Consider the following 27,505-nt stretch of genomic DNA (forward strand, 5'->3'; position numbering starts at 1 on the left):
AGCGGAGATCATCGTTCGGGTTCAAACAATACATACGTTTGACCCTCATACTCAAATACGGCATCCCATCCTATTCATATGTCAGCATGTACTCTATGTATTCTTTTCACAGCACATACCGAAATCAGGAGGTCCACGGGGAGGCACAATCTTGCCCTGTATCACATATCAGCACAGTCAGGGTCACTGGACTCGAGAGTTTCTTTCTTACTGGGCAACGGCCTTGGAACAGAATGACCTTCTCGCCAGGTCCAGCACAGTACCCAAAAGTGCAGACAGCCTCAGCGGACTTATCAGTGTAAGCAGCCAACAGGTTGTTCAAGCCCTGATGACCGATCGAAGTCATAAACCACTTGCTTTACAACCATCAGCATTCATGTTTCTCGGCGTTTGAGCATCGAATCTCACATGTACGCTCCAGGAAGACCGCTCAGAGCGTTATAGCACAGAGCTGTATCTTCGACCAGCACGGGGCCTTTGACCTGTATTTTATTGTTAAACACGTTCATTTTCTTTGCAGCGTTTGTAGGATAGATAAGATAGTTTTACATACCAGATTAGCAGCTCTACGGCACTTTGACTCTGTAACCTCCTCAAGTGTGCCTTGAACCTCCTCGAGATCGATAGATTTGCTCAGAACCTCGATTTCAGGCTCGAGAATGGCCTTGACCTCGCGCAACTTGTTGGCGTTGCCGGTGATGAAGTTGACCTTGTGTGCAGCCATTTTGACGTCGTAAAGTCCCTTTTGTATTCTATAACTTTTGGAAACAGAAGCGGTGGAAATTTCGTCGACTGAAATATGCCTTTGAAAGAGAAATAGCAGCTGAAGATAATCGAGCTGTACAATAGGCTCCCCACTATGACTGTGATTGTACATGAAAATATGCACTTACTCAGCACGGAACCACCAGTAGAACGATTCATGTCAATTCATAGCCTGCCCTAGGCTTGCATTTAAAAATCTATTTTCACCAGCCGAGTCCACGCTTCAAAATATCCCACGCCCATAGCTAAAGACTTTTGTAGTAACCCCTGTAGCAAATAACCATCCCTTTTATATTGTCTTTGAAGCTTAGTTATTCTTCGTTGTTGTCCTTCTTCCACTGATCAAGCCAAGCCACTATACGATCAACGTTTGTGTCCATCTCATCAGATGTGTTGCTTGTCAATTCAATCACAATTTCCTCATCGAAAGCCTCATGAGCTTCTTGGAGGAGAACTTCCATGATCTCAGAGTCGATGTTTTCTTGGAGCTTGGACTCGGGGTAGTTTCTGAAATACAGAGTCAGTAAATGTGTGGTTCTCTGCTCAAAGCCAAAACGAAATGACAAGAACTGTGTAATGAGCAACATACCTTGTGATAAGGCGATCGTAGTGTGTTGATGAGTCAACTCGAAGCACAACAACCAGGTCTATCCAGCTCTTGGGGAACAGATCACAGGCGTGCCAGTCAATAATACATCCACCAGCCTTGACATCGTCCTCAATAGCATCTAGTAACTGTAATAATATCAGCATAAATTCTCACCATACTCCTCAGAACTTGTGTTCATCCCCAAAATCAGTTCTGGATGAGATAATAGCCCCTCACCTTGTCCTCATCCACAATAAAGCTGTGAAACTCATCGCTCCAACCCTCATGACACTCCTTGTCCTTCACAACTTGGTTCACTGAGAGATGGCGCAGTCCAGTTCGCTCCGCGAGAGCCTCACAATGAGTCGTCTTTCCGACACCGGGCGTGCCCGTGATAATGATATTAGGCAGTTTTCGTGTGGTCATTTTGGCTGCTTTGTTGTCTGTATACAAGGTTGCAGAGATTGATGGGCTCTTCAGTTTGGGTAGCCTTCAAAATGCTGCTACGCAGAGAAATTCCATGCAACTAAAGAGGCGGTGGATTCGATAGTTGCATCGCCACGTCAATGCCCAGTTCTTCAATCACAGATCATCATCAATGGCACTTGAGTATGAATAAATAACCACGATATCGCTTCGTACTCTCATCTCTCGGACTCTCCAATACAGCCGTGTCTCATCTTACAAAATAGAGTCGAGTATAAATATCCTCACCGGCTTGCCGAGAGGTGAAATATGTTCTCGCTCAGTATACATGATGCCGTCCAGATACAAGGAGAATACCCCCTCCCTCAGATCTGTTTTCAGTTACACGCCGCCATTAGAAAATTCGACATCAAACACCCTGAAAATGCGGCTTCTATCCCTTATGTGCGTTCGAAATGCCTAATCATTATCTCCTACGACTCTGTTTCCACCTCATCAACGCCGGCGAGCTCATGATGTTGTGGCTGCCCGTCTTCGTAATCTTCGCCATCAGTATAGTCGAACTTCTCTTGCTGTGCAATGGCTTGTGCCGACACGATCTCGGCTAGCCTCTTGAGACGAGGAGTCTGGAGCCCTGAGACAGGTTAGCTTACAATACCTGTAATAGGTTGTTCGTGTTACTTACAAGAAGGGGTATAAGTCTCAAGTGCAGTGATGACTCGAGGCTCGGCAATTTCATAAGGACCACTGTCGTCCATATCGACAGCTTGCAGGAGAAGAACATCGCTCTTCTCCGTCACGCGTGAGGCAACAGCCTTCATGATCTCGCCATTGATAGGCTGCTCATAATCGGCAACCAAGTATTGGTTGAGCAGCTTCTGGATCTGGTTTGGTGATAGCCTACAGTCATTAGTATGCGAGTTAGACCAGATGGGCATCACTACTTACATCCAGCAGATGTCCTGAATGATTTCTATGTCATTCAGGGTGGCCTTCTTGAGTTGAAGAAGCTTGGTTGCTTGCTGTTGAGTTGTTAGTCTTGTCCTTGATTTAGCGAGTACGTGGGACTTACCATCAGATGCTCCAGCTGGAGCGTACCCTCGGGCATGTCGTGGCTCTTGCACCACTCCTCGATACGGGTGATGTTGTAGTTGATCTGGAGACCACGCTTCCATGAGAGGAAGTTTCGTCGCATGAGCAGGTCATTGAACGCTGTCACACCCACCAACCGCAGAAGCTCTGTGATGGTCTGTGTAATAATGGAGTCCTCCAGGTAGTAAGCCTTCATAGCACGGAAGACGCTGTTCAGCAAGCTGAGCAGGTTGTCCATGCTGTAAGCGGGGGTTGAGTTCGATTGCAGGAGCTTGCCCAAGAATCGACTGCTTTCGTTGGTAACAAAACCAGGGAGAGACTGGGACTCGATGATGGCGGGAATAATCATCTTATGCAACTTCTTCTTCAACACCTTCATCCAAGTGTGGTAGATGTTAAACTCCAAGCTCTCGAGATCGTGCTTGACGATCTCCAGAAGACGATCGTACTCATAATTGTCCGACTTCTGAGCCTCATACCAGTCCTCGGCGAGGAATACAAACGACAACATCTCGTGCACGTTGGACAGCCAGAAGGCGCCGGGGTTGATGGCCTCGTCGCCGTCGTGCTGCATCACCTCCTGTTGGATGGACTGCATCACGTTGGCCAAGAACCGTTCCGACTCCTTCACAAAACCGTTGTTCCACATCTCTGATGTAACCAAGTTGATGAGATATGAAGGGAAGAGCACCTCCTTGTCCGAAGGAGGAGGAGTGCTGCTGGGCGAAGGGATCTTGAGGTTTCGGATCAATCCCATTGTTACCTCCTCATTGAGGCCATCCTCGTCCGCGAGAAGCGTCTCAAGTTCCATCTCGATATTATCAACGCCAGGTAGGAAGGTCGAGCCAGAAAGGTTCTGACGATGCGCCGTGCCAGTAACAGCCATGGAAACCGGCCGAGGGTTATAAGTACCGCTAAAGCGATCAAGCTCCCGTGGCTCCGCACCGGCACTCCGACGCTTAGGCTTCTTGGACGAGACGAGGTTGATGAGACCTGAAGGTGCTGCGGCTGCGGGCGTGGTACCGTTTGCAAGCTCTCCGTTGATGGGGGCATTCCTTCGAGCCAGCTCGAGGGCATCCCGCAGAGACTCCAGCTCCTGTCTGAGACTCATGTTGTCCTTCTCGTGTTGCGTGCTTGACCTTCTGGCCGTCTCCAACTCTGAATTTGTGGCTCGCAAAGATTCCCTGAGTTCTCTCTCCTCCTCTTGCATCCTCTTGATGTTGGCCGTTGACTCGTCGAAGGCAATCTGAAGCTTCTTCATCTCGTCTTCCATAGCTTGTAGGCGGGCGACCGCGATACCTGCCTGGTTGGCTTCTGTCTGAAGCTCCTTGGTTCGGGCCTCGAGGTCGTTGTGTCGCTTCTTCCACGATTTGATCTGTCCTTCGTAGTTTTCCACTTGCGAGGCCAGACCCTTGTTCTTCTCCTTCATTGAGCCCAAAGACTGCGTCAACTCGACGACCTTGTTTTCGAGCTTGTAAGAAATCTGCTTCAAGTCACGAGCCTCCTCACGAATCTTCTTATAGTCCTTTCGAGCACTTCTTCCGCGCCACAAGCTCTGGATGAGGACAACCTTGTTGCGGTATTGTCTCCAAGCTCGCAATTGTCGTCGTGATCTCCAAGAACGCTGGATCTTGAGAGCAGCATTGCCGAGACGCTCCTCCATAATGTTCTTTCGTCGGAGATATCCCTTGGCGGCAGACTCGAAGAGAACCATGTCTTGCCGGATTTGTTGATAGGCTTTGCGTTGCTTAGATCCCTTCCAGACTCGCTGGATGGTAGTGGCAGCCCTGATAGTGCGAAGCTCCTGGGCCTGTTTCCTGGCCTTCCATGACCTGATAGCAGACTGAGTCATAACAATGGCCTCACGGGCGTCAAGATAGCGTCGTCGGTAATATTTGGCTCTCAAGTTCTTCTGAATCATGATAGCGCAGTCATTGAGTCGAGTGGTGCGGAGGTTCTCCAGGAAAGCAAGCATACCAGCTCGGAAGAAAATCTTGGTGAGACCAAGCTGATACTTGTCCATACCCTTGCTGCTACTTGTTCCGAGAGCCTTCTTAAGGATAGCATCGGCCATCTCGCGGATTTCCGAAGTCCACTGATCAGACTTCACAAGCATGTAGTAACGAAGGGCAAACTCCTCGTATGTCCAACGAGTAGGGTAACCAGCACAACTAATGCGAACCGTCTCGAGGACACCACAAGCACGAAGCTGGCTAAGAACCATGGGTCCCTCAAACTTCCATGCCTCCTTGGCCTCATTAGGCTTGATACATCGGATGTAGTGGACATCAGTATTGTTGATAGTGCTCATAAGCTCGATGAGCGAAGATCGGAAAATACCTCCCAAAGTGGGCTTTCTGTTAACAGCCACGCCGATCTTCCTACCAGCGGCGGGCTTAACGGAGCTGGAACTTGATGAGGCGGCATCCTTTTCTCGTACGGCTGAGGCAGCATCCAGAACAGTCTTCAAGAACTCATTGCTTGTGGCACGCAGAACAGCCATGTGCTCGTCAGGGACGGTATCTCGGTTCTTCTCAATGAAGCCCTCAGATTCGTAGGTAACGTCGATGGCATAATGGCAAACGGTGAAAGCAGACTTTCCGAATCGAGGCTTCTTGTAGAACTTGTGCTTGTCGGGAGTAAAGTTGTGGTGAAGCTTAGTAACAAACTGCTCATCAGATCCCATGGGAAGACGAGACTCTTCGTCAAGCAGAGACAGAATACCCATGCGACCCTCAATCAGGTCGATACAAGGCTGATTGTCAGAGAAGTCGATGAAGGTCCAGTCAATCTCTTCCCTGAGGTATTCCTCCTGCTCCAGCTTGAAGACGTGCTGGTTGAATTCCTGCTGGAGCTTTTCGTTGGCATAGTTAATACAGAACTGTTCGAAAGAGTTCTTGGCGAAATGCTCGAAACCATAAATATCCAAAACACCAATAAATGAGACGACTCTGTTCAACACTTCCTCAGCAGCCAAACTATGGTTGATGATATCGACAAGCCAGTCGAACAAGCTTGAGTAGATAAACTTGGCAACGGAGTCTCGTACAACGATGGCTTGCGCTTGGCTGAGATTGGAGGTGATCTTCTCGCCACGGGTAACGAGCTGCTTCTTGACGATCCATCGGGCAAACTCCTCGGCCTTGACCCCGAGAATGGCACAGGCACGCTCCAAAGAAGGTTCGTTGGGGGCCAAAACACTGTCATTGCGCGATGCAGTGATCTTCACGTTTCCGAGGTGCAAAAGACCAGCCAACAGCTTGAAGATGTCGGACTGCTGGGCATCTGTAACACCAATTGTTGACAGTGACTTCTTGGTAGCTTCGAACTCGGCCTTGTCATCCACACCGTCGATTGTTGGGCAATTCCCTTGGTTCAGGTACTCGAACTCCTCGATAGGTAGCAGGTTAAGCTCCTCGCGCTGTTGCTCTGACGCACCAGCGACAAGCTGGTAGAAAATGTGGTAGTTTCGCTCCTTGAGGGGCTGGAAAACCAACCGAGAACGCTCGAGAAGGTATGTCCTGATCTTCGCACCGATAATATTTGTGTGCTCGTCAAACATAATCTCAATGTACTTTCCGAATCGTGACGAGTTATCGTTTCGAGTCGTCTTGGCGTTACCGAACGCTTCCATGATAGGGTTAGTCGCAAGGATCTGCTCTTCCGTCTCACTCATGGACTCGGCTCCTCGTTTGGAGCGTCCACCAGGGTTGTCGGGCGACTCTCTGGTAGCGAAGTATCGCATGATGTACTTGGCACTGACAGTCTTGCCAGCACCAGACTCTCCGGAGACAACTACTGTCTGGTTCTTCTTGTCGCGAACCATGTCCCTGAGCGTCAAGTCAGTATAGAGTTGCGCTGACATGTGAAAGTGCATGCTTACATGAAGGCCTCTTCAGCAATAGCGAACAAGTGGGGAGCTTGTGTCGCTCGCTGTCTTCCAGCATAAACCTGTACCATGCCGGGAACGTAGAGCGAATCGACTCGTGCGAAAGGGTTGGTGGCAATGAGGACGATACCACTGTAGGTGTAGATCTCCTTTTGCAAGTATCGTAAACGAATTGCCTGAAGAACTACAAGGTATCAGCACTATTGTCCAAATACCACGGAAAGTAATCTTGTGTTTGACATACCAGCAGGTTCGTTAAGATGGGACAAATTTGTAAGATCGTCGCTGGCTTCGAGCATTGTCGGGTTCATCAGAGGGGGTAGAGACGGGTCGTTACCGCTCTGTAGGGCCTCCGCGGTGACCTCGATATCTTTGGTCTATATGAGAAATATCCTTTCAGTTTCGTGATCCCAAACGGTGAGCGCCAATGGCATCATTGAACGTATCTAAAGGGAAAACTCACGTCGCCATTCTCAAGCTGGAAGGTTAGCTTGACTTTGGACCCATCAACGGTCTTGTTGATAAGCTCTGAAGCAACCCAACCCTCAGCAGTGTCTGGCTGCCAGGCTCTTGTGCCAACCTCGTAGGCCGATGCCATGATGGCGATATGACCGGGCGCAAGGCCGGTATGTGAAGGAACAGGAGGTGAATGCGACTATGTCGAAGCGGTATCGGCGAATATTATGCTAAGGGGCTGAATGGCCGTAGGAAGCAGACATTCGCCAGCAGCTGTTGGTATATGAAGCAACGGGGCCTGCCGGGGAAAGATTGTGGTCGTCAAAACGCCGCTGATGACAGATGCAAAGAGGCGTTATGCGATCTTGAATCGCTGAAAGTGTGCGGTCGAACGGTTGTTGGATGCTTTGCGCAAATCGTCCAACTTTTGGCTACACCGGTGCCCCGTAATCCAAAGTACGGTGGGAGAAGGTGGGTGGTAGAAAAGGACCCTGAACCTGACAAGGGCGGGAGAAACGAGCTTTGTACACTCTTCCTCTCACTTCCCACACAAGGACTCAAAGAACTCGCCGACAAAAAAAAGAGGTCGAGGAAGATTAAGTGATCGCACAAGGCAAAAGTCAAGGCAAAAAGAGAGACCTTGAAGAGCAGGTCAAAAGTTATGGATGCGGTCGGTGATGCCAGCACGCGTTTTGCTCCTGATTGAAAGGGCCGGATGGACACTGCAGCCGCACGGGGCACATTGGAGGTCGAGGAACAGGGGGGCGGGGCACTCCTGTTAGACCATTGCTGTACCTAGGGGCCCAGCCATTGGTATTTCTTCAGTTCATCACCACCATCAGAATACCAATCACGATCGTTTTAAATACATCCAGCTCTACGACGCCCACCCAGCCTTCCAGTTCCTGGAAGCTCCTGGCTTCAGAAGAATTTAGGGGCTATCTCTACCTGGACACTCCCGCGAGCCAATGAGGGGCCGACCCGTCCGCGTCTTCGACCTTGTCTTGTCTTCCTTGGATCTGGGGTGAGAAACAAGCGAAGGACAAATGCATGCATTTTCCTCAAGACAGCTCTTGGAATTGAGTCGACACTGTGTCTGTCATGCTCTACCATGCCACGGAACTGGACATGAACATCAGCCCCTGGTGAGACTGTGATTGTCACTGAGGACAGATACAAAGGAATTATTGGGGTTCGTTGGAGCTAATGCTCAAAAAAATGTTACGTCGCAGGCCCCTTAATTGACATTTGACGATCAAACGCTCCGAGATCCAAGTCGCACTGTCTTGATACAACTTCACCGACTGTCTTTGCAGTAACCGTCACAAAAGCTGTGCGTATAGACTGTGTAGTTACTGGACACAATGCTTATATACTTCTGGAATATTTGAAGTTTGACTTGATGTTCTGAAAGACAAAGATCTCAATATAATGGTTCACCAGAGTCGACATACCAATCATCATGAACCAATTCTCTCAGACTTCAATAGTCAATCAACAAGCCTAAAGATGAAACCCGCCGGTGACATTGATGAGCAAGGCCCGATCCTCCAAAAAGGAGATGCCAATTCCAAAAAATACTGGGGAATTCTTGAACCCTAGTAGCCGATTAATATATCCCCACCATAACCCCAAGACTAGGAACTGAGTCCATCAAGGACATATTTGAAGGATCAGCGAGGTACAATCGTAAAAGCCAGGCAGCTCGGAGGAGCTTGTTCGCCGAGGGTATGTATCACAGATCCAACCTCGAATTCCGAAGGTACATACATTATCTTCTTCAGGTCCGAACTTCTCGGCATCCACACGGCTATGCAAATACACCTCATATCCCCAACATTTTATTATCGACAAGCCATAGTTTGACGTCAAGCAACTCTGCAGCTTACGCCAACAGTTAACAAACTCTATGCATGCTTATCTCAGCCCTTACGCGGAACTGAAGTTAGTCTACAGATAGATGTACATAGAAGGTCAACAAAGTGATGGTCTATGGGTCCCTCGGGGTCCCCCTCTCGATTCGCACCGGATTGATCCTATTTTGGTATTCTAAGTTGCGTTGAAGCTCAAATGTTTCTGTTCGTTGAATTCATCCAGGCCATATTACTCCATACAGTGCCACCGACTAGCCCAACCAGTCGGTTTGCGAGCTTTTACATTAACTTAATCAAGCACCAGCCGCAAAAACCAGCCCCCTTTTGATTTGATCCACGCTCAAGAATGGAGTACGTACCCGTATCTGGCGATTCCGACTCTTCTTGCATCATCAATAGCAAACCCTCCTCCAGCCACGATCGTCAAGTCGCGTCATGGAGGTTTGAATTGCTCATGCCTTCCTTCATTGACCTTAGCCAATGCATCAATGCGTCAACCGCGTCCGGGAATCAAGGATCGGATCAAAACGAACGGGCCGCCCCCTTTATTTCCCCCTTCTCCATGCATTCAAAGTCCCATGCGGTTGTTGGTTGCATCGCGTTTCTTTTTACTAAGTTGTCGTAGTTAGAGGATAAGGGTTGAACCTCAGAGCCACCGAGTGGTCCATGCCTCTTTTCTTAGTACAGGATACGGGTCATGATGCGAGCTGTGCACGAACTGTCAGTTTATGGCATTGACCTTGTCTCACTTGACTCGACTTACCGCTAAGAGCCTCAAGGCTGTCGTAGATGTCCTTGATCTGCTCATACTTGATACTGCTAATATCAGCCATGAGGTAGGCGTTGTCGCCTCTGCTGTCGGAAATCTGCTTGTCGACGTTGTGGTCGCCGAGAATCTCGTTAACCTTTCGGAGCACACCAGGAACGTTTCGGTGAATGAAGATGACCTATGATTTGGGGTTAATATTGTGCATGTCAAATTCGGGTTTCGGCATAGACTTACACGAGCGGTATCGGGCTCGTCGGAAGTCAGCGAACGGAGCTGGACTTCGGGGATGTTGACACTGCCCAGAGTGATGCCCTGGTTGATGTAGCGAACGAGAGCCTCGCTGACTATGTAAGTGTTAGTGTGGAGTCCAATGTGATATTCTAGGTGTGCACTTGCCTTCGATACCAATGGCACGCTGAGCCTCCTCGGTGCTACCACCGATGTGAGGTGTCAGGATGAGGTTCCTCAAGCTTCGGAGGTCCTCGCCCCAGGCATTGAGGTCGTTGGTGAAGTAGTCACCGTTGGCAGCGGGCTCAGAGGGAAAGACATCAAGAGCAGCACCAGCAACCTTGCCAGCACGGCTAGCCTTGATGAGAGCGGGAATATCGACAACGCTACCACGGCTGGCGTTGATCAGGTAAGCACCAGTCTTCATCTGCTCGAATTGGGGAGTGGAGATCATGTTGCGTGTCTCGGGGAGATCAGGGACGTGGAGGGTGACAAAGTCAGCCTCACCCAAGAGCTTCTCAAGTGTAGGAACCTGGTTGGCAGTTCCCAGAGCCATCAGGGTAACAACATCGTAGTATATGACGTTCATGCCCATAGCCTCAGCGAGGACGGACAGCTGAGAACCAATGTGACCGTAGCCAACGATACCCAGAGTCTTGCCTCGAATCTCCCAGCACTTGGAGCTGACCTTGTTCCAGGTGCCTCGGTGCATCTCGTTGGATCGGTCGCCAAGCTGACGGGCAAGAACGATGATCTCGGCGATGACCAGCTCAGCGACACTGCGCGAGTTGGCGAAAGGGGAGTTGAAGACGGCGATACCATTCTTGGCGGCGAACTCAAGGTCGACCTGGTTGGTGCCGATACAGAAGCAGCCGATGACGAGGAGGTTCTCGGCCTGTCGGAGGACCTTCTCGGTGAGCTTCGTCTTGGAGCGAATACCGATGACTTGAACGTCACTGTGATCACCATTTGTTAGTATTCATGGTGGGGTGCATGGAGCTCATGGACGAGGGGCATTTGTGAAGCCGTCGATGGAGGGGCACGGCACAACTTCACAAAAAAAAAAGTTGAGGGATGGCGGGGTATTTTTGCGAACTCACCGAATCTTCTCAATGAGCTGGTCCTCGGGAAGAGAGGTCTTGAGGGCTTCGACCTGGTAGCCCTGGGCCTTCAAGATCTCCTGGCCGGTGACATTGACGTTCTCGAGAAGTAGAATCTTGATATCCTTGGTGTTGAAAGGCTTCAAGTTCTTGGGCGCGCCACGGTTAGGGAGGTTGGCGGTCCAGCTGGGAGGAGACTGGAAAGAAGCCAGCGGCGAGGTAGCCACGTTCTTATCCCAGCTGTGAGAGACCTCGCCGCGCTGGGCAGCGGCAGAGAGGTTGCTGGCGATGTTTTGGGGAGCAGGGGCCATGATGAAATGTGTCGACGGTCGCGGTCGGTGTGGTGTTGTTGGAGAAGGGTGTAGGGGTCGTAAAACAGCAGGGAGTTGAGATTCGGAGGGAGGAATTGGAGAGCTACCGTAAGTAAGATCGTTTAATTGGGAACAGAGGAGGTATCAAAGTATTGCCCGCTGTCTAACAAAGGACGAGATTATGGTATGATGAGAATTTTAGAATACTAGGAAGAGACTCGGACGATCAGGAGGGGAGTCAATTGGTTTTATGATGCCACCAAAATCTACCTACGTATGAGCTGGGCTATGATGAGATGACTCCAGTCTAGCCAGCGCTGACAATTCAGGTCGCGACGGGCCGGATGCAGCACCAGAATTCAGGCAAATAAACGTCTACCGACTTCCGTAAACTGACTCATCCTGGGTATTGATGCCTTCACTGCCGAATCAGAGGGCATTTACAAGTAAATAGAGCATTCGCTCGGGGTACCCTTGCGGCTCTTAGTCGCATTTACACTACATACATGAACGTGGGAGTGGAACATTGCGGACGTGACAGCTTTGGCATAGGAAAACTTTTTACGTACATTAGTCCGCTGTCGGCCATGAAAGAGCTCGCTCAGTATCGTTGGACCATTTATAACAAAGAAAACGAGCAAGCCGAATATACCCTTCGGCGTTTTGGACTACCACGCCGCTAACAATACACTCAGCCCTGAACAGGACCACTTAAAAAAAATATGCTGTCTGTTGCTCACTTTGGCCCTCCTCGGGGAGTAAGAAAACAGCAGGCCTTAATATGTAGTGTCAAAATAAACTTAGCAAAAGATGTACTAAATCTAGGTAAATTTACCCAAGTCTTTTTGTCACTTAGGATTAAGGACCTGAGTTTTTTTCCTCCCCTAGGCCCTTGACCGAGACCGGAAATGCCACCATGCCATCACGCAATGGCGTCAATCTCTGCATCTCCCGGCGCCCGGTTGCTAGGGGTAGGTACAGCAGTGTGTTACCTCTTCTAGCAGTCCCGCTGGCGGAGGTGGTTCTATTCGGTGTGCGGCGTAGTCGGAGGATATGCAGGCCGGCGCGGGATGCAGCGGAGCTGAGCGGCGGATAGACAGACGGACGTCCGTTTATTGGTTTCATCTGTCAATTCAACTGTTGGCATTAATTATCTTCTATCAGTATTTCAAAGTCAATTAACGTGCTGATATGTTTCATCATAATTGGTCCCGTGTGCGATTCAGTTGAAGGGTTATCGGTCAGCTATTGGATAAAGCACCTTTGTCCAATCATACCCTACCCTATATGATGCTAGTAAAGTGTTATTTCTATGATATTCCAGTTTAGATCTTCCAAAATCTATATATCCATTAGGTAGTTGGAACAATGATAGTCTTTTACTATGGTATTCGAGAAGCCCTGTGCTTTGCAAGACATGCAATTGGAATCCTGAGGGAGTCTGTAAGGTACAAGTACTAATACGAACAACAGTGAGTGTAGGATATATCATAATTAACACAGCATACGGAAACAACATGACTCGCCATCCTGTGACGTACATGCACGTCCCCCGGGTCACAACTGAGACATTGTCGTCGTGGCGTCGGCTCCAAACATGTCTTGCATTTTTGTGGTGGTAATAACGATCTCACCGCATTTCGATAGAAGCGAGTATGCAGCCACTACGTCAAAACACAGTAAACAAAGACCAAGAGAAACAAACAAAACTACATAGACAAAGCTGGTATATTACTGCAACAACATACAACTTATTGCATCATGGCAAAATCATTCTCTATATATTATGCACCTGGTAAACCCTTGCACCCTTCCCTGTAAGAACCATCCCTTCTGTCACTACCTTACATCCATGCCAGGAACGAAAATCAGCGTTATTTGCAAAAAACAAGTAAAACACAAGACAGAGAACCCCTGATAACGAAGTAAGAGAAAAAGGCTGCAAAAAAGAGGAGGGCAACATAGTAATCGCGCGGGGCCGACTTGTGCCCTCTGGCTGTGTGTCTGTCTATCAACGTGGTTTCCAGTCCCAGAGTTTGCTCGCAAAAACCATAGGTTTTTTTTCTTGCAAACGATGCCTATCAAATGACGATGCTACCTTTTTTGTTCTGAAAAACGGCACCGGCTGGATCGCCGACCTGTTTCAACCGCTTCCCATTTCTGTAGCCTTTTTCTTCCTGTCGTTCACCGCCCACCCTTTTTCTTCCGAGTAGGTCGGTGACTTAGATAAAATCCTTAAACCCGATAAAAGCCAATCATGTCATGAGTGAGAATATGCGTTACGTCGCGCTCTATCGCGCCGCTCAGCTCTGTTTGCACTCAGCAGCCTCCTGCTTAGGCTTGCCAGACTCATCCTGCACATAAAAGTTAGTTTAGTCCAAAGAATCAACAAGTGGTTTGCTGCGAGGTAACATACGTCGTCGTCAGACTCCTCCTCGTCATCGTTCTCCTCGCTCAGGTCATCCTCGTCCTCGTCATCATCGTCGTCGAAATCGGCACCATCAAGCTCATCGTCCGAGATCTCCTCGAAAGCCAGAGCCTCACCGGTGAACCAGTCGATGGCGCGGGGAATGAGCTTCTCCTTGATGTCCTCGCCGAGCTGGTAGTCGAGCTCGAGGCGCTCCTCGATGTCGGACTCGGCATCCTCGTCATCGTCATCGGTGGGAGCCTTGGGTGGCGAGAAGAAGTTGAAGAATGACTCGGTAGGAACGGTCTTCTTGACAATTCGGGTCTGCTTTGTGTCTGGAATTGGGTTAGTCGTCAGGTTCAAAGAACAAAGGGGGCCACCCCCCCAAAAATTGTCGCTTACTCTTGTTTCGCTGCTTCTTGCTCTCGACTCGGACAGTCAAGTCCTTGCCAGGCAACCACTCAATCTTGTCACCCTCAGCGTGGTCGTAAATGAAGTCACCGCCGTAGCCACTCTCGTTCTGGTAATAGTATGTCTTGGTAATGGTGGTGTTCTTGAAGAAATCGTTGGGGGCAAACTCGAAGATGAGACGGAAACCAGGCTTGTCAAGGTACTCCATGCGGATGTCGGTGAGGTGCTTGAGGGCAGCCTCATCACGGTCAGTGATCATCTCAGCGAGAGAGATCTGGTTCTTCATGGCGGAGAGCCAGAACTCGGGGATACCGGAAACGTTGTCGGGGACATCGGACTTCTGCTCAGACTTGGCAGCATCCTCAGTCTCGGGCTCATCGTCCTCCTCACCGGCCTTGATCTCCTCCTCAGTAGGCTCAGTCTTTCCGTTGATAATGGCGGAGCGCTTCTCGTAGAGAGGAGAGAACTTGGCGAAATACTTCTTCTCCAGCTGGAGAACCTCTTCTTGGAACTCAGCCTCGAGCTTGGAGTGATCCTTCTGGATGCCCTTAAGACCAGCGACACGTCGGCGGACGGGAGCGGGCAGGGACTCGATGTAGCCCGAAGATTGGCCCACGAGGGAGCCGAGGCGACCCTGAATCATCTGGATAAGCTTGGGGTTTTGGGCGAAAACTGAAGCCGCGGCGGCACGGTCCAGATCCTCTGCAGCGGGGTTAGACCATCATCCTGGAGTTGAAGGGATTGGTTCATGACAAGTCATGAAAAACCAAAAAGAGATACTCACCCTCCTTGATACTAGCAACGCCCGGCTGTTGAGCGTGGGAAGAGATGGGAGCAGCAGTTGCGGGTGTGTTCTGAGGCGTACTGGTCGAAGGTGGGGTAGTTAGCATCGTGGATCGTGAAGCGGCGGGCAAGCAAAGAAACAAACAATCCGAGGCAGAAGATTGATATTGCAAGGGAAAGAAGGAAATAACTTACGGAGCCACGGCGTCCTGAGCACGCTTTCCACGAATGGGCTCGGCCATTTTGTCTGATAATGAAAGATCCGAATAGGCGCTTGTGATAAACGTCTTTTGGGGACGAGGTGAGGTTGAGAGGAGAGGGATGAAAGGAAGTTGAGAAAGCAGCGGCCGTTGACGTTTGCTAAATTCTGGTGGGGGGCGATAAGTTGAAAAAAATTTGGGCACTGGGCTTGTACCTACAAAACAGAGCGGGAGTCAGAGAGACGGAAGAGAGAGGGCGGTAGGTAAAGGTAGACTAGTAGTACTATGGAGGTTCCCCTCGGTCGGCCCAGTCTCCTCTCTCACTTTTCGAACTTGTTGGGCCGCCCACCAAGCACCAAGCTCAACTGGTCGATCGCCTAACTAAAAAAAAATTACCTGCCCAGCCCAGCCAAACTGTGTGAGAGGATCCAATGGGTCCCCCCTCTCTCCTCTGGGCAGGCTCTAGGTACCTAACAGCTTTGAGTGTGGAGGCGCTGTGAGAGAGCGGAGAAGTGAGACAACAGAAACCCAAGGGAGCCGGGGAGTGGAGGAGACCTACATACAGCCACAGTAACACAGTGCATGTCCGAACCTGTTCACACGAGGCCACACAAATACGATCTGCATGTACCTTTGGACTTTGACTTTGTTTTCATTCTGTGGCGTCGCACAGGGATTGGATGCGTGATTCTCCCCGACTCATCCATTCGCAGTACAAGGGAAGCACTCGCCACAATCTAGACGGATTCCAGAACACAACACTTCTGATCCCTTGCCCGTCAAAGTAACCCTTCCTCTTCAGTACCGGCCCTTCTTCTTTCAGTCACAAAGGTTCTGGAATGGTGGCGCCCCCAAATGCTCAAAGCAGGAACAACGACGACATATCGACGACATGCTGCCCCTGAGAGAGAAAGAAGAGGCTGAATAACTGTTGTGCCTTTGGCTTCTTTTGTTGACTAGATACACCCGACCTCGCCCGAAGGGCCGAAGGGGAACACTCGGGTTTGATAGTTCGTGGCATGGCATGGCTCAAACATTTATAGCAAGGTACATAATCTCGGGGAACCGCTTCAAAGTTACATGTTACATCGAAGAGCATGAATCAAGCGAGGCCAACCCTACAATATCTACTGATAATAGTTCGCTTGTTGGACACGTAGGTACCCAACCATCAAAAAGCAAAGGGCCACAGATGGATCCGAAAGAGTCCTGACCAAGAACATACGTACATACCCCTTTGGTTCGGGTAGAAGGGTTGAAGCACAAGCATATCCAACAACTCAACTGATCGTATCTCTCTGCCTACATACGCGTGATAGAACGTGGCTCGCACGCACTGTGATGGACCCTGCACGATTGGCTGCAGCTTTGGTGAATCTCCGATACCAACAAGTCGAGGGATGCGTTCACGAATCGCGCGCGCCCTTGTATCGGGAAGGAGGAGCGGGTTGTCTATGCAGCATCCTATTCGCCCACCACTTCTTTGTCTGTTGACAATAGATAAATAAAAAAAGCGGTCGTCAAAGTGGTCAAACAAAGAAGCGGATGGCATTCACAGCTAGATGCTATAGGTGGGCAGGGTCCCCAGACCCAGCCAAATTCTTTGCCGAGGAACCTTGCTCATAAACCACCACAATCAGGAAACAAATTTGACGTGGCCCTCGAGTCAGCATGTTGGCCAATCCTGTAGCTATCCTACGGACACTCTAGGCCAGTAGATAACTAGATAACTGTATGTCATCACTAAACTCTCAGAGTTATTGACATTATGGCCTGAACCATCTCTCTTCTCAGCCTTGCGTCTTGTACTAGAAACAGACCAATGATGCATGGCGGGGCCAGTTCGGCATATCGGTATGACTCTCCGGGTCAGCCTTGGTCAGGGCACAAGTGCTGAGCCAACGACGTAATCGGGCGCGCGACCTACAACTTATACGCAAAATTCTTATCTCAACTTTGAGGATTTATTTGTGTATCATGCGAAACAATTTGCCTTGAACGAATTGATGGATGAAGACGCTCCTCTTAGCCCGGAGCCGGGCCAAGATCATGGCCATCGCCGCCATCGTGCGTCCAATGCCAATGCCAATGCCAATGGCAACGGTCGCGCTGGACTCTATCGAATGAGCTCTAATCAGAGCAGGTCGAGCATCTTTGAAGATGTTGAGATGGCGCATGAGGAGGTAACTAGCAAATACTTGAACCATTGCCATTGTATGATCGTAAATACTAACGACCTGTCCTTATCAGCTTTTCTCTGGTCCTGTTGCCGAAAGTCTTCCCACCAGTGTATCGGCATTTTCCCATCGACGACCTCGTGCCGATTCGACTGCCAGCTTCGCCTATTACGATGACGATAACGAAGGATTTCCCGATGATGACGACGCCGAGAGTGTAGCTGTGCAGAGCATTGCTGGCGATTACATCCGACGCAGCGTTTCAGATATCGGAGACTTGGAATTCGGTGTTGATGGTAACGAGGAATACGACGAGTCCCCAGAACGAGACTATCGCATTTCCGAAGACAATTATGCTCTGCGTAGACATTCATCCGCATACTCTCGCCATTCAGTCAATGCCCATCTCTTGCGACGAGATAGTACAGCCACTGCTGGAAGCTTTCGACGCCATGGGCGTGTCAGCCAAAAAGTTTATCTAGAAAACGAGGATCTCACAATCGTCATCGCCGGTTTCAAGACAAGCAAGACCGGATCTGCGATCTATATCTCATTGTGCATCCTTACCTGCGGTCTCGCTTATCTCCTCTTCCGATGGCTGCCCCGGTGGTACGTTGGTCTGCTTGGACAAGCAACTTCGCTTGGGGAGTGCGAATGGGTCGTGATAGAGAACCAGTGGGGTGAGCTTGTTACTATGGATGTCCGATCTCAGATTTACGGCCGATCTTTGTCAACAGTTTTTGGCCTGCCAGAGAAATTCTACTCCGATGCATTGGACGAGGATGTTGACCCTATCATTGACGACCTCCGAACACTGGATTACCGCTACATTCGACTATGCTTCCACCCTCTTAAAGACAAGTTTATGCTCTTCAATGGTTGGAAAGACCCCAACTGGACCGATGTGCGACTGACCCGTGCTGGTCTGGACACTGATGAAAGGGGAGTCCGTGAAGTTGTCTTTGGCAGCAACCTCATCGATATCGAGCAGAAGACAACTGGACAGCTTCTGGTGGACGAAGTTTTGCACCCTTTTTACGTATTTCAGATCGCCAGTCTTATCCTATGGTCCATGGATAGCTACTACTATTATGCAATTGCTATCTTCCTCATGTCGGTTGGTAGTATTGCTGCCACCCTCATTGAGACTCGAGCTACCATGAAGCGTCTCCGCGAGATCTCGCGATTCGAATGTGATGTGCGAGTTCTGCGAAACGGTTTCTGGCGATTTATCAGTTCAAGTGAACTGGTACCTGGAGATGTCTACGAATTGAGCGATCCCAGTTTGACACAGTTTCCCAGTGACAGTCTCTTGCTCACCGGTGACTGTATCGTCAATGAAAGCATGTTGACTGGCGAGTCTGTTCCCGTTTCAAAGTTACCAGCCACCGATGAGACTTTGCGCACGATGGATCTGGGAGCGTCCTCAGTTACCCCTGAAACAGCCAGACACTTCCTGTTTTGTGGTACCAAAATCATCCGCGCCAGAAGGCCTCAGGAAGACCAAGGGGACGACGCCGTTGCGCTCGCCCTCGTTGTCCGGACTGGTTTCAACACTACAAAAGGTGCCCTGGTACGATCGATGCTGTTCCCTAAACCCTCAGGTTTCAAGTTCTACCGCGATTCATTCCGGTACATCAGTGTCATGGCTATTGTTGCTGCTATCGGATTCTTGGCTTCATTGGTTAACTTCATCAGACTTGGTCTTGCATGGCATCTCATTATTGTGCGAGCGCTCGATCTCATCACAATTGTCGTGCCTCCTGCCCTGCCTGCCACTCTGACGATCGGTACCAACTTTGCTCTTAGTCGACTGAAGAAGAAGCAGATCTTCTGTATCAGTCCTCAGCGAGTGAATGTTGGTGGAAAGATCGACATCATGTGCTTCGACAAGACGGGGACATTAACGGAAGAAGGACTTGATGTTTTGGGTGTTCGGGTCGTTGATCGTAACTCAAAGAAGTTCAGCGAGATTGTAACCGAGCCCCAGATGCTATTGGCTGAGGCAACACGACAGAACGCCCAGGATACCTATCGCGCCGCATTGCACACAATGGCCACCTGTCACTCTCTGCGGTCCGTTGATGATGAACTAGTCGGAGATCCACTGGATCTCAAGATGTTTGAGTTCACACGCTGGACATACGAAGAAGGAAAGCAGAGTGCTTCCGAGGAAGATGAGGAGCAAGGTGGACTGGCGCCCTCTATTGCACGACCTCCTAACGTATGGCCCCTGTGTTGACCGTGGGAAACTGATTACTGACATTCTCATAGGGTAACATCGAGCTTGGAGTACAGAAGTCTTTTGAATTCGTTTCAAATCTGCGACGTGCCAGTGTCATTGTTCGACCATTCGGTCAGAAGAGTGGTGACATCTTTGTCAAGGGAGCCCCCGAAGCAATGAAGGAGATCTGCCGCCCTGAAAGCTGTATGTTTCCTAATAGCATTGAGAGGCTCAAACCGGCTAACTTCCCACAGTTCCCGATGATTACGACGAGCTTCTGTCTTGGTATACCCACAAAGGTTACCGTGTTATCGGTGTCGCCAGCCGGCATCTCAAGAAGCTCAGCTGGGTTAAGGCTCAGAAGATGAGTCGAACTGAAGTTGAGAGTGATCTCGACTTTGTTGGTTTCATTGTGTTCGAGAACAAGCTTAAGCCCACAACAGCCGCAGTTCTGGAGGAGCTTCTGGCGTCCAACATTGGCGCAGTCATGGTAACTGGTGACAACATCTTGACGGCCATTAGCGTGGCCCGAGAATGTGGTCTTATGGATCGAAAGGCCCATTGCTTCGTGCCACGCTTCATTGAGGGTACGTTTCGGATTTATCAGCTTGTGAAACTATTCTAACCCGACCAGGTGATTTCCGTGATGCGGAAGCCAAGATTCAATGGGAGAGTATCGACAACAACCTCTATCACTTGAATGAAAAGACTTTACTTGTGAGTTCTTGTTGCAGCTGTGACCATAAGGGATCACGACTAACACCTACAGCCCCTACCCCCTCCTCCAGATGCGGATGCTTCACTGCCTTTCGAGATCACCAGCCTTCGTAACTATACTTTGGCTGTTAGTGGTGATGTGTTCCGATGGATGGTTGACTTTGCGTCGCCACAAGCACTTCAACGGGTTAGTAAATCATTTTGCATCCCTTGTTGTACCTGCTAACAAGCCTCTAGATGCTCATCAATGGTAAGGTGTTTGCCAGAATGTCACCTGATGAGAAGCATGAGTTGGTCGAGAAGTTGCAGAGCATTGATTATACATGTGGCTTCTGTGGTGACGGAGCAAATGACTGTGGTGCTTTGAAGGCCGCAGATGTTGGCATCTCTTTATCTGAGGCGGAAGCTTCCGTGGCAGCTCCCTTTACTTCTCGTGTGTTTGACATTCGCTGCGTCTTGGAAGTTATCAAGTAAGTCGAGAGAAGCAAATTGGTTGAAGTAGTCTAACAATTCTTTAGGGAGGGCCGAGCCGCTCTGGTCACAAGCTTCAGTTGCTTCAAGTACATGAGTTTGTACTCAGCAATTCAGTTCACATCAGTCACATTCCTTTATGCCAGGGCTTCCAATTTGGGAGACTTCCAGTTCCTCTTTATTGATCTAGCTCTTATTCTTCCGATCGCTATCTTCATGGGATGGGCGGGACCTGCTCCAAGACTTTGCCGCAAGCGACCTACTGCGGACTTGGTCTCACGAAAGGTGCTCACGCCTCTGTTGGGATTCATGCTTATTTGCATCTTCTTCCAAGCTGTGACGTACGTCACTGTCAAGGAGCAGCCCTGGTATATTCCTCCGGTGGTGCATAAGGATGAGCCTAGCATCGAGAACTCGCAAAACACGGCACTCTTCCTGTTCTCTTGCTTTGAGTACATCCTTTCGGGGGTTATTCTTAATGCCGGACGCCCATTCCGACAGCGAACCACACAAAACTGCAAGTCTTCTCATTCACCACTTTCATAGTCAGTGCTGACCATATTTTAGGGCCATTCGCCATAACCATCTCCATCGCCCTCTTGATAACCGTCTACATGATCCTGACTCCTGCTCAATGGGTCATCGACCTGATGCAATTGACAGACATGAGCTGGGACTATGAACTGTTCCTGATTGGATTGGGTGCTGCGTACTTTATTGTGGCCTGGGCTTTTGAGCACTTCCTTGCCTTGAGACTGGCTCGATTGATAGGCTCAATCAAGCAGTCAGTGACCGGAAAGGCCAAGAAGCGCAAAGAGTATAAGGTGATTGCGGAAGCATCTCGGATTTAAGCTGGAGTAAAACAAGCAAGTTGCATAGCTATTGGATGAGAGCAGACTTATGTTCGTGAGTATTGATTGGAGCTGTTATAGAGTATGAAGAGCGAAGGAAGCGTGAAACTGTTAGTCTCATTAGAGGGATCAAAATACAAGAGGCTTGGTTGAATAAAAGACCAATGCCTGAATTTTGATGGACATGTTTGCCGAACCAATTCTTCACTGTGAATAGTAATGATCTGAAGGTCTCATTAATGCGCATTGTGCCACTAGGGGTAATTTCCCCAGAAAACACAAGAGTTCTTGATAACTTCGATTTCGGGATTTCCATCAATGGGGAATGCAATTGATGATAGGGAACATAATATGTCGGCACTCGGAGTATCATGCGCATCACTTCGGAAATATCATTTGATCTTTTTCTTCAATTCAAGAGCCTTTTCTGCCCTATATACACCGCATCGAACCGCCTTATCCTCTAATATCGGGGCCCAATGCTGTCTCTGTTGTAATTGCCGCAGGAATAGAAGTAATCGTATATGGTGATCATTTAGTGGTCCCAAGGGTGCTTGAGGCCGAGGAGAACGGCACCTGAAGCATGTTAGCCAATGATCCCTCGAACCAATAACTCGCAAGTCAGCGAATGTTTGATGCATACCATCCTTCTTCGCCCGGTACATAAGCTGTTTTGGTTGATTAGCAATCCTTTCGTCTAAACGTTGCAACCTTTGCTTTGATGCTCCGATACATGGTTCAAAGTCGCAAGGTTCCAGGGTGACTCACGAAGAACCACATGCCAGCGCCTAGAGCTGTCGCGGTGAACCGGTAGATACGGGGAACGTGAGCCACGGGGGGCTTGGGAGGGCCGTTGAAGCTGTGGTGACCGTGACCAGCCATGATGAAATCGGATGTGATAGTCGCTCGTTTCGGGGTTCTGGACTGCACAGATCGGAAGCGTTAGCGGGAATTGAACTTGACCGAGATATTGAGACGAGTGATATAGCGTGATTGACGTACGTAGAAACCGAATTGGGAGCCGTGGACGAGGCGACGAGGATAGTGATGATACGGCAATGGCCAGTCGTGATGGAGTTGTTGAACCGGGCCAATTCGGTGATGGCTGTGCTTAGGTAAGGGAAGCTTGTGATTGGGTGAGCCCGCTAAGGAGATGTCTTATGGTTTAGTGCATGCGCATGCTAATAGTGGATGGAGCGCTGTATAAGAGCCCGTCTTGCGTGCATCATCATGAGTGGGGTTCCGCCCACTCTAGTTCCGGCAATCATAGGGACGAGACGAGGCAAGCAGCGCAGCACATCCCATAAGATACCACCTTGCGTTTTGCGTTTTACAAGAGCTTCGTTGACTTCCTGCCTAGACTAAGCTTACTTCCATTTTCTCTGACTGGATCCGCTATTGCTACTCGAATTTTATCGTTACTTTCAAGCTGAAACCCGTATTATTTAAACTTCCACGTTGTCCTTCGCAAGCTCGATAGCTGGCTTCTCTAAACGAGCTCCCCACGTTCGCCAAGCAATGACCGTCTAAAGCAATCATCCAACGACATATACATATACATATATATCTTTCAAGGGAGCTTCCATTTCCGTGACACGAAACTCGCAAGCGAACGCTACAAACATCTTCGCCATGACGACTCCAAAGTTCAGCTCGAAATCACCTACGATTAGACGAATACGTAAGTGGCCAGCTCCAAAACATACAAGCCATATACTAGAGCATCATCACCTCGAGTTATCGACCCCATTGCTAACCTGGGCAATAGTTCGTGAAGCAGCCGAAATCTCCAACTCACCTTCTGCCGATTACACAGCCGAGCCCCTCGAATCCGACCTGTTCGAGTGGCACTTCACACTCAAGGGTCCACCCAACTCAGTCTACAGTAACGGCATCTATCATGGTCGCATAGTTCTTCCACCCACATACCCTCTTCGGCCGCCTTCTTTCCGCTTCATGACACCAAGTGGTAGATTCGAAGCCAATCGTGAGATCTGCTTGAGTATCAGTGGCCATCATGAGGAGACGTGGCAACCTGCATGGGGAGTACGGACAGCTCTTGTAGCGTATGTTCTCCTCCTGTCCTTAAAGGTATTGAGTTTGCTGACATTTCTTCTTGTATAGGCTCCGAAGTTTTATGGAGACGGATGCTCGTGGCCAGCTTGGAGGTCTTGAAACCACTGACGCAGTGCGCCAACGTCTTGCCAACGAGTCACCGGCATTCAAATGCGCAACATGCGGGAAGACAAACGGCGAGATCATCAAGGAATGCGAAGAGCGAGCAAAGGAAGCATCATCAAGCGCACAGGAAGTCGAGATCCCCAAAGAGTTGAACATGGGATGGCGAGATGAGATGGGAGCCAAGAAGGAGGGTGAGAGCAAACCCGAACAGACAAACGACGACGACGAGACCGCTCAGCTTGCAGAGGGATTTGTTCAGACCGCACCAGATGCTGTCACAGCTGCCAACGATTCTTCGGCCCCTCAACCACCAGCAGAGAACCGAAACCCCACTCCGACCCGAACCACACCCCTCCCCGTTCCGGCAGCTCAAGGACTTGTACCACAGGCAGCGGCACAGGCCCAAGCGCAGCAAGCTCGGAGAGCAACAGACGATGGTGTTCCTCTGTGGCTTGATCGAACTATCGTTGTTTTGGTGGTGCTTTTGGTGGCCCTCGTTCTCAAGATCATCTTTGCTGTGTGATTGCGTATTATGGATTTTCGTATGTTATTGTCGGCATGGCGTATGGTGTTTTCACATGGATCAGTCAGTTAGGGGGTGAATTAGATATCCGGTCAATTTGAGTCTGATGTGACTACCGTCTTGAACGTGAGATAAGACGTCCTGTACACTACTAATGGTACTCTAATATCTAGCCTCAGTGAACAAACGACTTTGGTCTACTCGATTGGTAAAGAGGCATGGGGGATTCTAGTCTTTTTGATGCAAGGAAGTCAAAAACTTGAATTTTTTCTCACATAGGGGCTATGCCGTGGGCTCAGAAGTATCAGTATTCACGACAGGCCAGGCTCACCTGAAAGCCAAGGTTCCTGTCGCCCCAATAACGAGAACTCGAAGGCGTTTGCATTGGATGCTTATGTGCGCAGGCTGAACCTTGTCTCAACAAAAATATAAAAGACACCAGATCCCCTACCGTTAAAGTCAAATATACCTGCAGATACACTACTTTCTACGGTAAGCTCCTGTCCATCTCTATCATGTTTGACCCTGAACATAACCGCTTCTATAGAATACTTCACCTACGTACACATCAGAATGACCGACACTGATCCTGAGAGCCCCCCCTCCCGTGACTCCCTCGACCCCTGGAAGCTGAAGATGGCCAGTGGCGGGTATTACATCCAGTCCAAGATTTTACACGTCCCCGATCAATTCGGTTTCTTCTCTGCTGGTCCACCTTCGCTCCAGGTAAAGGATGCTGAGAGTTTCACCAGACTATTGGCGTATTTATCTACCCTGGGCACCTTGGAAGCGTTGATCCTTGCTTATTTATGGCGGAATGAATCCTTTGAGTGGTTTATGGTCTATGACCTTTTGACGATAAACTGCGAACTCATCGTGGGTGTCTAAATTATAATATATGTCGCCCATTACACCAAGCGTGGTCACGACGAGGGTCCCTGAACTGCGAGGACTATGGCAGAGAAGAAGGTCCGAGGCAATGATGCAATGGAGTAGCTGGTTGACGAGGTTCGTTACTTGAAGTATGAGAATAAGTATCGCATTTGATCTGATCGATGGTGCAGCTGTGGTTGATATAGAAGTCTCAAGGGGCCGTTGTAGTTCAGCCTGAGACAGATTGTATAACCCAGCTTGCAGCAACCTCTTGTACATACGACCATACCTACCAGAAAATACGGGATCCCGTCCGCTCTCCCATAGTCAAGCTGGTAAGGGGCGGATTAGTAGTTGGGTCGGTGACGACCAGCGAATCCCCGCTGTTGTATGTTTTTGCCGTTTGCAGCAACTATCATTTTTCTTTTACTCTTTTAAATCATATAGTCTATCTTTAGAAGAGCTTGTAAGGACCCCATCCTAAACTTATGATGAATTGATCCTAAGTTATGCTTAAATATCCTAAGTTTAGGATTTCTAGTCCAAGTCACCGAATCGCTATTAACTACTTCATCTGACAACCTTAAGGCCAGTATCAAGTCATATAAAACAACAAGATATCAGCCGGACGAGAAACACGTAAATGGACTACAGGAGGCCTCTATCTTGGTTCCTGAGGCTGATCTATCAGAGAACATTTCTGTGCGTCTTTGTACTGGGTGGCCTCCCTTTATATGCTTGGACTTGCCTGATGCATCCTTGAAAGAAACGTTGACACTTGGTGTTGTCTGGTGATGGGGGATATCGAGTTTCAAAGGTCTTTCCCCTGTCTCGAATTTTGGACTCGGTTACTTCTGCTTCAGGATTGTCCGCAAAGTGGACTCTCTTTCGTCCTTGGACGGAGAGAAAGTGTATATGTTTGTGGTGGTGGCTGACTTGATTGCTTGACTCTTTTGAATGATGTTGACTAATGAGTCGTAGTACTCTCGCCCTGAAAGGACCGGCTCTCTTCGCTGGTCTTGGAACGGTGTGCTCGTCCTGTACAGCATCCTCTATGGATAGCCATACTGTTCCTCTGGCTGTCTGCCAGTCTTTGACATGGCCAGGGTCCTCTCTCTCAGCGGTGCTCGCACATTTTATGTTATAGTCCCCAAGAGAACTGAGATCCAAAGTTCTGAGTCAAAGGAACACAATTTTCATCCTCTGAAGGAATGCTTTGGTAGCATCAACCGGCTAAAATCCCCTCAGAAGCTGAAGGTCGAACTGGTAAATATGCCACATAAGCACAATACTATCGGTTATGCCGGTTTTATTGAGTGTTTTGGCGATTACATGGATGTCCAGATTCTATAGTTATTGACGGGAAGCACGCAATCGCCGAGATCGGGTGGGATGTTGTAATATATAGATATAGAAAAGCGTGCCTTTCTGCAAACAAAGATTGTCTTTCGTGTTTCTGGCATGATAAAGTTCAGTCGATATGTCGATGTCGGTTCAGTTGCTGGTGAACTGACTTCCCCCGAAATGTTTGGGGACAAGTTGAGAGAACGAGAGACTCTTTTCAAGATGGTGATCCCATCTATACAGCATAAATCAGAGCTCCTGTAACTATATACCACATATCAGCTGTAAAGGGGCAAGCTTTCGCTGTCATTGTCCCCCGGCCGTTTATATATCTTTCATCAAGGTTTCACTGCTCCTAAGCTGCGGTTTAAACGTGCTTCTGATATTCTGTACGAGGATGGAGCTTCAGTCACCAAAATTCAACTTGATCGATCACCTGAAAGGCATATACTCACTGTGTCATAGGCATGATATTCATAGCCCTATGGTTTTAAGGACCTCGTGAAGTAGGTATCTTCCATGTTGAGAAGAGTTAACGAGCCAGCAAAGATGTCACTGCCAAGCCCGCAGACCTCTTATTTTCTGTCTTATTTTCTTCCTTCTGAGAGTTACTCCCGGTTTCGAAACTCTACTGCCGGAGGTGAATATGCATTGCTCAGCTGCCACTACGTAGCCATCGACCTTTTGCTTGGCCTCACAACCTGAGCTATGTTAAGGGATATATATAAAAACGGACAAGGTCGTAAAAAAGAATTTGAGATGAGATGAGAAAGTAATGCAACCAGGAATAGGGGAAAGTCGTGATTTTATAACTCAAACCACCAAGTTTGCTAAAAATTGTGGA

The 27,505-nt window shown here is 49.1% G+C and overlaps 9 protein-coding genes and 1 non-coding gene across 10 annotated transcripts; 4 read left to right on the forward strand and 6 right to left on the reverse strand.

Annotated features, from left to right (window-relative positions):
- Positions 1-8: 8 nt before the first annotated feature.
- Positions 9-724, reverse strand: FPRO_04205 (putative inosine triphosphate pyrophosphatase; the record flags this gene model as incomplete). Its single annotated transcript, XM_031229690.1, has 5 exons — positions 9-70; positions 120-156; positions 212-356; positions 409-482; positions 554-724. 5 exons carry the CDS (start codon positions 722-724, stop codon positions 9-11), a joined length of 489 nt encoding a protein of 162 aa, XP_031079902.1.
- Positions 725-1,076: 352 nt separating this feature from the next.
- On the reverse strand, positions 1,077-1,780 carry FPRO_04206 (putative FAP7-involved in the oxidative stress response; the record flags this gene model as incomplete). The annotated part of the gene is made up of 3 exons (XM_031229691.1): positions 1,077-1,272; positions 1,355-1,500; positions 1,592-1,780. The coding sequence occupies 3 exons, from the start codon at positions 1,778-1,780 to the stop codon at positions 1,077-1,079; spliced, it is 531 nt and encodes a 176-aa protein (XP_031079903.1).
- Positions 1,781-2,253: 473 nt separating this feature from the next.
- Positions 2,254-7,359, reverse strand: FPRO_04207 (putative myosin MYO2; the record flags this gene model as incomplete). The annotated part of the gene is made up of 7 exons (XM_031229692.1): positions 2,254-2,414; positions 2,466-2,680; positions 2,729-2,802; positions 2,853-6,702; positions 6,756-6,945; positions 7,006-7,138; positions 7,225-7,359. The coding sequence occupies 7 exons, from the start codon at positions 7,357-7,359 to the stop codon at positions 2,254-2,256; spliced, it is 4,758 nt and encodes a 1,585-aa protein (XP_031079904.1).
- Positions 7,360-9,769: 2,410 nt separating this feature from the next.
- Positions 9,770-11,499, reverse strand: FPRO_04208 (putative SER33-3-phosphoglycerate dehydrogenase; the record flags this gene model as incomplete). Its single annotated transcript, XM_031229693.1, has 5 exons — positions 9,770-9,798; positions 9,855-10,038; positions 10,095-10,204; positions 10,266-11,044; positions 11,189-11,499. The coding sequence occupies 5 exons, from the start codon at positions 11,497-11,499 to the stop codon at positions 9,770-9,772; spliced, it is 1,413 nt and encodes a 470-aa protein (XP_031079905.1).
- A 2,303-nt stretch (positions 11,500-13,802) lies between these two features.
- FPRO_04209 (putative nucleosome assembly protein I) lies at positions 13,803-15,342 on the reverse strand (the record flags this gene model as incomplete). Its single annotated transcript, XM_031229695.1, has 5 exons — positions 13,803-13,853; positions 13,916-14,241; positions 14,309-15,019; positions 15,102-15,181; positions 15,296-15,342. 5 exons carry the CDS (start codon positions 15,340-15,342, stop codon positions 13,803-13,805), a joined length of 1,215 nt encoding a protein of 404 aa, XP_031079906.1.
- A 1,964-nt stretch (positions 15,343-17,306) lies between these two features.
- FPRO_04210 (related to cation translocating ATPases) lies at positions 17,307-21,740 on the forward strand (the record flags this gene model as incomplete). Its single annotated transcript, XM_031229696.1, has 9 exons — positions 17,307-17,483; positions 17,551-19,701; positions 19,752-19,905; positions 19,956-20,288; positions 20,336-20,418; positions 20,471-20,605; positions 20,656-20,888; positions 20,937-21,341; positions 21,440-21,740. 9 exons carry the CDS (start codon positions 17,307-17,309, stop codon positions 21,738-21,740), a joined length of 3,972 nt encoding a protein of 1,323 aa, XP_031079907.1.
- A 535-nt stretch (positions 21,741-22,275) lies between these two features.
- FPRO_04211 (uncharacterized protein) lies at positions 22,276-22,622 on the reverse strand (the record flags this gene model as incomplete). Its single annotated transcript, XM_031229697.1, has 3 exons — positions 22,276-22,316; positions 22,384-22,408; positions 22,509-22,622. 3 exons carry the CDS (start codon positions 22,620-22,622, stop codon positions 22,276-22,278), a joined length of 180 nt encoding a protein of 59 aa, XP_031079908.1.
- A 750-nt stretch (positions 22,623-23,372) lies between these two features.
- FPRO_04212 (uncharacterized protein) lies at positions 23,373-24,444 on the forward strand (the record flags this gene model as incomplete). Its single annotated transcript, XM_031229698.1, has 3 exons — positions 23,373-23,421; positions 23,509-23,806; positions 23,865-24,444. The coding sequence occupies 3 exons, from the start codon at positions 23,373-23,375 to the stop codon at positions 24,442-24,444; spliced, it is 927 nt and encodes a 308-aa protein (XP_031079909.1).
- Positions 24,445-25,017: 573 nt separating this feature from the next.
- On the forward strand, positions 25,018-25,332 carry FPRO_04213 (uncharacterized protein; the record flags this gene model as incomplete). The annotated part of the gene is made up of 1 exon (XM_031229699.1): positions 25,018-25,332. One exon carries the CDS (start codon positions 25,018-25,020, stop codon positions 25,330-25,332), a length of 315 nt encoding a protein of 104 aa, XP_031079910.1.
- Positions 25,333-25,596: 264 nt separating this feature from the next.
- Positions 25,597-25,712, forward strand: rrna49. Its single transcript, XR_004093512.1, has one exon. It is a non-coding gene; the product is annotated as a ribosomal RNA (ribosomal RNA).
- Positions 25,713-27,505: the final 1,793 nt, after the last annotated feature.

This window comes from Fusarium proliferatum, assembly GCF_900067095.1.
Source record: "Fusarium proliferatum ET1 genome assembly, contig: FPRO_scaffold004, whole genome shotgun sequence".
Taxonomy (NCBI): domain Eukaryota; kingdom Fungi; phylum Ascomycota; class Sordariomycetes; order Hypocreales; family Nectriaceae; genus Fusarium; species Fusarium proliferatum.